General features: G+C 28.6%; 1 protein-coding gene across 1 annotated transcript; it reads right to left on the reverse strand.

The window, feature by feature from the left end:
- Positions 1 to 4,985: 4,985 nt before the first annotated feature.
- Positions 4,986 to 5,570, reverse strand: LOC136081256 (jerky protein homolog-like). Its single transcript, XM_065798557.1, has one exon. The coding sequence runs from the start codon at positions 5,568 to 5,570 to the stop codon at positions 4,986 to 4,988; it is 585 nt and encodes a 194-aa protein (XP_065654629.1).
- Positions 5,571 to 11,557: the final 5,987 nt, after the last annotated feature.

Consider the following 11,557-nt stretch of genomic DNA (forward strand, 5'->3'; position numbering starts at 1 on the left):
AGTGGAAAGCTCATAGAAATTTATCGCAGTGAGCACAGGACATGAAAAAAGACGCCTTTTATACCCCTTATGAACGTTTTGATCGTCTTTTAAACGCCCTGGGTGCCCACTGGAATAGAAGTTAAAATGTAGACAAAAAGTAGAATTTTTTCTGTTTCAGGAACTTGGTGATTAAGATAGACTTGGTGATTAAGATAGATAACTAGCAGAAATGGAGCGAACTTTAAACTTAAGTATTTTTATATTTATATCCAGTTTGAATGCTTTGTAAAAGTTGCAGTGATTGTAGCCTAGGAATAACAAAAACTCTAAAACATGTGCTCTTAAATTCCAAATATGATCGTAATAAGCTACTGAAATTAATACTTTTACAAAATCTAGCCAGTTTAATTGAGTTATAAATAAGGTATTGCTATGTATTTTCATTACTTTTTTATTTTAATGCTATTTTTGATGTTAAAGCTAGAGATGCGAGTTGCGGAAGGAGAAGTTGAAAAAAAAAGCTAACTAAATTATTATTAGACTTAATATTATTCTAAAATATGTCAACAGGCAAGGAAAAGTAGCATTTGCCCCAGCTTAAAGCCATTCTCGTTTTACCTCATTCTCGTTATATCTTAGGTGCTTTCAACTGTTGGAAGCAGTACTATCAAAGCATAAACATTGTCTATACTAATAAAATCTATCAGAATATAATCTTCTTTAAACAGGCATAACTTTTTTTTATACAAAATAAACTTTTGTAAACAGTCTATTTTCTGAACTTCTGAACTTGCCACTTATTTACAGTTTGAAAAGATGATTTGGACAAGGAGAAAAAAATTTTTTTCTCTCCTAATATAGCTATAAAACTGCTTTTGATTATAGCTATATCAGTGGTAGAAATAAATAAATTTTTTAATACCATTAAACAATGCTTGTTAAACACCAGTAGTGTGCTGGTTGACAGAAAGTCCTTTTCCTACAGCACTTAGTGACGTACGTTTTTGAATATCTTAAGGCAGCATTTAACTTTGTTCTTCTTCTTGAGAATTATTATTTAGCCCACTTGTAACAGGGTTATTATGAGCTATTAGAAAAATCAGAAACATCTCCTTCTAAGCTATAAGATCTTCTTTTTTGCAAATCAAATATCAAAAATATCAAAAATGCAATAAAATCAAAATTCCTATTTTGATTTTTTTTTTTTTCCTTTTTTTTTTTTTTGCAATCAAAAAAAAAGTTCTGTATTCTGCATTTAACAGAATATAATATCTATACATTTAACAAATGAAAATTTATTTGTCTTCTATCCGCTTTAATTTTATCATTCTTTTCATTCGTTTTCTATCCATTTTTATTTCATCATTCTTTTGTACATTTTCTATCTATTTTTTTTCATCTTTATTTCATCATTTTTGTATTTCGTGTCTGAACAAAAATACCTTTTTAAATTTTATTAGGAAGGTCTCTCTATCCTTATCTGTTACTACTGTCAATTTATCTGTTACTACTGTCAATTTATCTGTTACTACTGTCAATTTATCTGTTACTACTGTCAATTTATCTATTACTACTGTCAATTTATCTGTTACTACTGTCAATTTATCTGTTACTACTGTCAATTTATCTGTTACTACTGTCAATTTATCTGTTACTACTGTCAATTTATCTGTTACTACTGTCAATTTATCTGTTACTACTGTCAATTTATCTGTTACTACTGTCAATTTATCTGTTACTACTGTCAATTTAGGGGATTGCAACTTTTTCTATTTCACTACTTCTTTTCTAAAATTAATATTGTTTAGTTAACTATATAATTTACTTATCTTAAGATTTAATAAATAATATTACCGTAAAACGCATAATATACGAGTTCTGTATCCACCAAGTTTTTAGCTTAAACATAATGCTACAGCTCTATCCACTTCTGAACAATTTAGCGTAAATACAGAACCCTTGCTTAAACAACAAATTATGTTTTTGAAGATGTGGATGGTTTGGATTCTCCTAGGTTAAGATAATACTCGATATCTTCTGCAGCTGCAAGTTGAAAAAGAGTCTTTCTAGTTTTTTTAGCTAAGAATATTTTTTTGCGTCTATTTTTCATTTCATCAATTTTTTATTTTACTTTTTATTTCATGCATATGAATTATAATAACTTAGATTTGTCATGGTTTCAAAAACGTACTCCATTGAAAACGCAAGAACCAATAATATTTTACAACAATAAAGGTTTATACTTATTAGATCAAAACTTTTTTATTTTAATGTTAACAAGTACTGATTAATATTTTTTTTTTTTTTTAGATTATTATTCACCTCCCCAAGGCCCGAGGGGGGCCACTACAGTCGAGGAGGCTACTCATTTTTTTGTGTTTTTTTAATTAACTAAATTATTAACTAAAAAGTCTTTTTAAAGTACTTTATTTTTAATTTTAAAAAAAGAGACTGTTAGAATGCCTAATCTTATTTTTATATTAATGATTGTGAGAATGTATAAATAGGAAAAAAATTGGAATTCAATGTTTAATCGTAGAAAACAAAGGGTCGAAAAATGTAAAAAAAGGATTTAAAAAAAAATTACTTTAGCGACGTGTGGCACCCTTAAAATATTTTTAAATCAAAAAGTTTAAAATAAGGTTATAAAAAACTGCGCATCTTATAAAGTTTAAAAAAAATTCCATTACGAAAAAAAATTCCACTGTAATTCAAAACATAAATTGATCTAAATCTTAACCACTCTACTGTATGTCTCTTAACATTCAATACAAGTAAGAATCAAAGACACTGTGCAAGATAGAGAAAGAAAAAATAGGATTTGAAGTTTCAACAATGCATTATTGAAAATTAATTCAAAATAACATTGATAAAAAATCAAGTTAAGGTACATTTTATAATGTTTGATAGAAAATGTATATTAAGTGGCTGTATTTATAGACCAGAAAGTAATGATTTAGTAAACTGTCAAAACGTAGTCAATTTCATTAAAGAAAGTTACAAATATTTCTCAAGAGCTAAAATATATTCTGAGGTTTTGATATGTGGTGATTTCAATTTTCCATTCGTTTATAGTTTATGGAATTCTGGCAATAAAATGTCTGCATTGGAGAATAAGAGAAATAGTTTCTGGAATGCATTAAACAATGTTATTTTACGCAACGAGTAAAAAAACCGACATCCCAACTAAATGACACAAAATTAAGAAATATGTTAGAATTAGTGATTACAGCCTCTCCTTTTAGCATATCTAGCTTGGTAGGTATGGATCCCTTGGAAAAAATAAAAAGAGGTCACCTTGTTTTAAGTTTTAATTTTAATTATCTAGTGCATAACAATTGCAAAAATGAAAGTATCACCACAAAACGAGTATTTATCAAAGGAAGTTATCATTTTTTCAAAATATCTAAATAAATTTAACTGGAGTCATGAGTTTACTGAACTTGATGCTAATCAGCCTTACGAAAAATTTATTAAAATTTATGAAAATGGATGTAATTATTTCATACCGTCATTCAATCAAAAAACAACTAAAACTAAAAAATGGATGAGTAAAGAAGTAAAATACAACGTAAAACTCAAGTGTAACCTCTAGTATTGATTCAAAGCAATAAAAAAATATGTAAAAAAATTTGCAACAGAATCGAAAAAAAAATCCAAAACAAATTTATGTTTATATTAGCAGTAAACTAAAAGACCATATAAGAGCTTTTTTAATAAAAACAATGAAATATCAAGTGACAGTCAAGTCATTGCTAATAAATTAAATCAATTTTCCAATTCTGTATTTATAAACGAAAGCCTAGCTAATATGCCTGCATGTAAAAGTATAACAGTAAAAATTTGTCCCACTCCATTGTTAAATGAGAATGATATAAAAAAACGGTTATTAAATTTAAATGTACGCAAGACTTCAGGTATTGATAAAATTTATCCAATGTTTTCATGTAAGTGTGCTGACAGTTTAGCTAGACCACTTTGCATGATATATAACCATTCATTTTTAACTGGAACATGGCCTACAAGCTGGTTAAAAGCAAATATTACACCAATAAAAGCGGGGATAGGCTGCATGCATGTAACTACTGTTCAATTTTAGTGACCTCTCTCGTTTGTAAAATAATGAAAAGTATTGTTAGGTAAAGTAGTCTCTTGCTTAATTGAGCAAATTGAAACAGGCACTGCGGTGCGCAATTAACTAGGAGTGCGCAAATAAGAAAAAAATAAGAAAAAATTTAGCAAACTAAATTATTAACTATATAAACAAATCTTTATTAAGAAATATATTATGCATGACGGCAAAAGCATGAATTGTAGGCTGATATGCATTCTGGAGCTTTTCTCGTTTAATTTTCATAATTACTGACCGTATGTTTGATGATAGTTGTTCGTAGCTATTCATTAATTTATTGTTGTCGTCTTTTAAAATTGCTTTAGCTTTTTGACATTTTAATTGCTTGCCAATATCGATCAGAGATAAATGTACAAATTCAATACCTAAGAAGTCTGTACCATCGTCTATCTCATCATTATTAGCTTCTTCTTCATCAGAATTGTTATCCATAGCAACTGCATTATCATTATTTTCTTCGAGAGACAAACAATCTTCAACATCTTCCTTGATTGCTTTAATATACGTTGGAGAATCTTTACAGTCAATTGATTCAAAATTGCTGATATCTTCCGAACTGATCATATTCCCCATTCCTTCAATTTTGCTCAGCAGCAAGAGCATATTAAAAGATGCAAAGTCAGCCTCCTCATAGTATAGTTCAGTGTTAACGGGACTGGAAATCTGAAATAATTTTGCCTTGTCGAAGAAATTTTTGAGAGATGAAGGTTGAATTAATTTTTAGGCCAAATCGACATACTTAGCAGCGTCACAAAGATGCAGGCTTCCCGTATTCAACTCGTGCTGCACCTCTTTTGCACAAAAGACTACTTTCTTTCAGACATTCCTTTGTATTTACATTGAGGCTGTAATATGACAATATGTCTGAGAGTTATAGATATTTATATCGCGTCTTGAGAGCCGCAATAATCCCCATATCACATGGTTGCTTCCAACTTGTGTAATTTGGAGGGAAGAAAACAATTTTTGCAAGATTTCGCTCAAACGCCTCAAAATTTCCAGGTGCATTGTCTAATAATAAAACAACAGGCATGCCAGTTTTGCGTTTAACTTCAGGATAAAAGACTTCATTGAACCATTTCCAACATATAGAGACATCCATCCATGCATTTTTTTGATAAAAATACGGTATAGGCCATGTTCTACCGACTATACAAGCAGGTCGTGCAGCTTTTCCAATCATAGAACAGGGTATTTTGTGAGATTCTGTTGCGTTGGAGAAAACAACTAAAGTCACTCTTTCTTTAGATTTTTTTTTACCTCTTGTAGTTACTAAGCTTCCAGCAGGCATTAACAGAGAATATTTAAGCAACAAGTGAAAAAAAAGTCCAATTTCGTCCACATTATATACATTTTCGGGTCTGTACATTTTAATAAATGAGTAAAGGTCCTCAAGTTGCTGAAGAAGAACAGAATCATCTTTGTCAACTTCAGCTCCTTCTCCAAAGAGACGCATCAATTTTAGGCCTAGATGACGACGAAAGTTTGCGAACCATTGCCAAGAAGCGTTAAACTCTTCTTCTTTTATATTTAATATTTGCGCTATTTCTTTTGCATAATTGCTAACGATGGAAGCACTTCAATCTTCGAACGATGCAATGCATCAATCCAAATATATAGCTCATTTTCTATTGCTTCAAATTTTCCAGACGATAATCGAAACACTTTTTTTCTAGCTTCTTCTGTCATTAGTAAACTTCTTTTTTCTATTTGATCTCGATTATTCCAAAGAGATCGAATTGAATTTTCAGTTACATTATACTCTCTTGCAATCTCTCGTTTGCTTGACGCATCACTTTTTTTAAGTTTAGCTATAAGTTTGATTCGTTGATCTTCTGATAATCTTTTTCCTTTGCTTTTAGCCATAAGAAGTAAAGATAAAAAAGTTGGAATAAGAGAACTGTGTAAAAGTTTTTTTATTAAAGTTTTTTTAATGAGACTTCACTGATAATTCGTTAAAACTTATTATTATCTGTTTAAAACAAGATTTATCATTTACTTCGATTCGAATTCGAATTATTTATCTATTTACATTCTGATAAAGCCATTATCTCAGTATATTTATGATAAAAACTAGTTTTTAACTTAACACAGGAAAATAATAATTACGTTTTCTGATCTAATTACACTTTCAACAAAAAACTCAGTAAAAAATTGAAACAAATATTTTGGGCCTAAACGCGCAATTAACTGGGATGCGCAACTAATTGGGTGCGCAATTAAGCAAGAGACTACTGTACACAATAATGAACCATTTACGTAAAAAAAAAAATTATAATACGAGAACGATACGGATTCGTTAAATCAAAAAATTGTGACGAAATTTTCTGAGACATTTGACATGATAACAGAAGAAATAATAGTGGAAAATATGTTGATGATGCCTTTTTGGATTTTTCTCAGTCATTTGATTTGGTTCCCCATTCCTGACTGCTCTTGCAACTGAAGTCATTTGGCATTGTTGGAAAATTTTTTCAATAGTGTAAAGCTTTTTTAGCAAATCGATAAAAGAGAGTTGTTTTAGGACTATTTGAATTGGAATGGGAAACAGTTCGTAGTAGGGTACCACAAGGATCAGTAAAAAGCAAAGGTTCTAACTTTGTTTTTTATAATTTATATAAATGATTTAACAAAAGAATTGAAAAACACCACAAGGATCGGTAAAAAGCAAATAGATAAAGCAAAGCTATATGCGGATGAATTAAAAATAATTGCAGTTATAAACAAAACAAAAAATAAATCACTCTCTACTGATTGATCTTGACATCTTGTTTAACTGAAAAAAAAATTAGCTAATTAGTTTTAATAAAGATAAATGTAAAATCATGCATTTTGGTTGTGATAATCCGAAAATAAAGTTTAAAATATATATTAAAATATAATGCCACAGAAACAGAGATTATTCAACGTGAACTTATAGTTATCATTTTTTTTTTTTTTATACTGTTATTAAGGTACCCCAAGAAGACCTACCGGTCTTGTCACAGAGCACCGCGGATGTGCATTTAGCCAGAAAGTTCACGCCTCATTCCTTACCGTGACGCGAAAATATGTCCAAGGCTCGTTTCGAACCTGGATCTCTTGCTTATAAAGCAAGCGCTCTAACCACTGCGCCACGGCCGCATCATTGGAAAGAGACTTAGGTGTTTATGTGGGACAATTTAAAATGGGGAAAACACATTGAAAAAACGTAAGGCGAATCAAAAATTGGGTATGTTAAAACACGCAATTCTCTTTCCAGATAAAACATCAACGAAATTATTACATACGTTGCTTGTTCGGCCTCACTTGGAATATGCTTTTCAAATAAGGAACCCATATTTTATTGAAGCTATCAACTTAATTGAAAAAGTTCAAATAAAAAGCTACAAAAATTGGCTAGAAAAAAAAAGGAAGACGAGAAAAGATTAGAGGAAATGGGTTTAAAATATCTAACTAGTAGAAGACGAAACGTTGATCTTATTCAAATGTGCAAAGTCATAAATAAAACATGGCACTATCAATTGGCATTGTATGAGAATTTGAGATGACATTGGAGCAACGTTATCTCAAATGAATGACTTGGAGAATGTTGGAGAAAGGAATTGTTATGAAAAGATCTTGCAACTTGGTTTGTTTACTCTCCACTTCAGTACTTCAATAAAGCAATGTCTACAAATCTCTAGTTTTTATAGGGGAAGACGGGGCAAGATGGCGAACCGTTTGAACGTTATACAAATATATATAAACATATATATATATATATATATATATATATATATATATATATATATATATATATATATATATATATATAAATATATATACACATATAAATATATATATATTTAATTTTATTTAGGTGTACCAAGAAGTCCTAACGGTCTTATCACAGAGCACCGCACATGAGCATTTAATTGAAAGTTATACCTCCTTCCTAACCGATGTCGCAAAACTTACCCAGAGGTGGGGTTTGAACCACGGATCCTTTGTTTCTGAGGCAAGTGCGCTACCACTGTGCCGCAGCTTTTATATATATATGTATATATATATATATATATATATATATATATATATATATATATATATATATATATATATATATATATATATATATATATATATATATATATATATATACATACATATATATATATATATATATATATATATATATATATATATATATATATATATATATATATATATATATATCATTAGGTAATTATTAATACTTTGTAACAATATAAAACCTTGTAAAAAACATGTAGACAGTATTCCTCTAGTTTTGACAATGCAGCATAATTGGAAAGATTTTTTGAATTACTTTATAATTAAGAAACAAATATAAAATATAAAATAAAAAAACAAAGGGTTTAGAAACAAAAACCCTTCTACAAATTTATTTTCCAACTAGTAAGGTGATCGAAGGACCTAACAGTCTCTTACAATGCAAATACCATTGACCAATTATGTTTTTAAGAATTTATAACGTGAAGAAAAGAGTCAAGACTCTTTTCTTCACGTAATAAATTATTAATTTGAAATAAAGATTTAAACGAGAATATTTGTACACATAAACTCAAAAAATCAATGTATTTTTATGTGAGAAGACATTCAAGCTGTTTGTACAATATAACAAAAAATGAAATCGCACATAATAAGAAAATAGTTTTTAAGAAAACCAAACACGTATTTTCATTTCTATTTTAATGAAAACATGTTCATAAAATGTTGTTTTTACTCAAAGTTGTTTTTACTTTTAACTCTTAGAGAACGACTGCTGAATTTAGCTTCTTAAAAAGAAAAAAAGATTTTAAAAGATTTATTTAAAGAAAAAATTATTTTACTAATAAACAAACTCTTAATATTTTATTGGTATTAATATTTAATGAGCTTTTGTATTATCCATAGATTTATTGATTGTTTTTTTGTGAAAGAAAAGTTTTATAGCGCACAAACAGAAAAAATAGTATAAAAGAAGACAAAACTTTCTGTCTAGAACGTATTACTTGCTTATATATGCTTTTTAACATCAATATCTCTTACTGTGTTTTAGTAATTTATTGATTGAATTATTTTATCAAATTTTCTCAAAATATATAAGGTAGAGGTTATTTCAAAAGGTAAACGTATCGCGGAAATAAAATAAAATCGTTTAAATTGATTAAAGTTCAATTCATTTTATTTTTTTATATTATTTCAGTTAAATTATATTACAAACAACATTAGTTCAAAAAATAAAAAAAGTTCTTTTACTCTGTTTTCTTCTTTCTAAATTTAACACAAAAATATGTCAAAAAGCTCGAGATTTAATTGTATAGCTGTTGACGATAGTCTAGCAAGCGAGCAAGCGTTCTTGTGGTACCTAGAAAATTACCACAGAACAGAAGATACCCTTCTTATTGTTCATATTCACTGTATGCCTCCTATGCCAACATCATCATCAGTTTGCGAAGATTTTAATTCCACTCAAAGTTATTACAAGGTTGTTGAAGCAAGTATTGTAAATAGTAAAAGAGTTTTAGAAAAGTTCCAAACTTTGTGCGAAAAATTATCAATTAAACATAAAGTCGTGTTGGGAGATGACTCTTATTTTCCAGGTTACATGATTTGCGAGTTGAGCTTAGAACACAACGCAAGTGTTATAATTGTTGGAACTCGAGAGCGGAGCGAAAAATCTAATACGTACCTTGGTTCAATAACATATTATCTTCTTCACAATGGTCGCATTCCAGTTGTTACTATTCCAGAAATTAAAAATTAAATGAAGACAAAGATTTATAAGCAATTATAAGTTGATATTTTTATATTGTAAAAACCCTATTTAGTTGTAATACACTAGTATAACACGTATTATGAAGTACTTTATACATATAGCATTCTATTAATATACATAACAGACAGTAAACAAAAAACATGCTTTAATACGTTTAGACAAGTACGTTGTCATTAGAAAACATATTTGTCTCAAAATTATTTTCAGTTTCAAAAGTTACCTTTTCTCCTTGTTTTTAGCAAATTAATTGGAAAATAGTTATACAAAAGTGAACTATTTTGTTATTAATACAAAAGTTCTTTAATTTATACAATAGTGAACTCTTCTGCAATTTATACAATAGTGAACTCTTCTGCAATTTATACAATAGTGATCTCTTCTGCAATTTATACAATAGTGAAATTTACAATAGTGAACTCATCTGCAATTTATACAACAATAAACTAAAATCGAAATCAGTTTTTTTTTTTAATTTTTTAACTATTTTAGGTAAAATCTTTACAGTCTTATCACAGAGCACCGTGGAAAAGTATTTGAAAGAAATTTTACACCTTCTTCCTTACCGATGTTGTAAAACTTACCAAGTAGGTGGCGTTTATCCTCTAGCTTATGAGGCAAGCGTGCTAACCTCTGCGCTACGGCTGCTCTGTGTGTTATGACAGGCTGAAAGCAAAAGGATTTACAAATATTATGTTAGAAATTTCAAAAGACAAAAATAAAAAAGGAAAAAAAAATAGAATTTTGATCTACTGGAAAATAAAAATAAAAAACAATTTGATAGGCACTTTTTAGGCACACGGCAAGTTTTAAGAGAAATCACTTCTAAAACAGTAATAAAGCTAATGATGAAATCATTTTGATTAACGCTAATAAAGCTATTGATGAAATTTTATATGATTCAAGCGATTTAGATATTGAATTAAATAAGAATTTTATTTTGCCCAATTTAGAAAAAATTTTCCGCAAAAATTCTAGAAATTCTTTTGAATTTATCTCCAAAAACAAAAAAATCTTAATTGCATTGAAATTTCATTTCGGGAATTTGAAGCTGCCTTAAAAATGATTAAACTAAATAAAATAATAGGGCTCGACGATATTAACAGAAACATTGTTATAAGTTCTTAAAATTTTATTAAAAAATCTTTAAAATATTTTTGTCTTCTGTTGTAGAGGGAACCTTTTCAAATCAACAAAAATTGCCAATTTTTGTTGATTTGAAAAAGTTCCCTCTACAACAGAGGATTGCTAGCTCGAAAAGTAAGCAAAATTCTTTATAATCTTATTGGATTACATGTTCATATTATGCTATAGTACTGTTATTATTAATAATACTATAGCATAATATGAAAATGGAAATATGGAAAATAAAACTCCATTTTTTAATATCCTGTTGCCTCTAGTTTTAACATTTTAAACCCATTCACGTTTAGAAAATGCTGTTTTTAGTCTGGCTCACCATTTGTGGATAAAGTGTAAAGCTTATTGAATGGGACAAGATGATGATTATTGAATGGGACTTGTCCAAATATTTCCATGAATTTAAGAAATCTTTATTTAAGAAAATCTATTTTAAATAATTGGATATAAAGAAAAATAATAAAAACTTTCTTTTAAAAATTTTAACAAACAAAGATTTTGCGGATTTTTGAATGGTTCGTTAAAAATTGTTGAACGAACTGTTGTAA

The sequence above is a fragment of the Hydra vulgaris genome, chromosome 06 (assembly GCF_038396675.1).
Source record: "Hydra vulgaris chromosome 06, alternate assembly HydraT2T_AEP".
NCBI lineage: Eukaryota > Metazoa > Cnidaria > Hydrozoa > Anthoathecata > Hydridae > Hydra > Hydra vulgaris.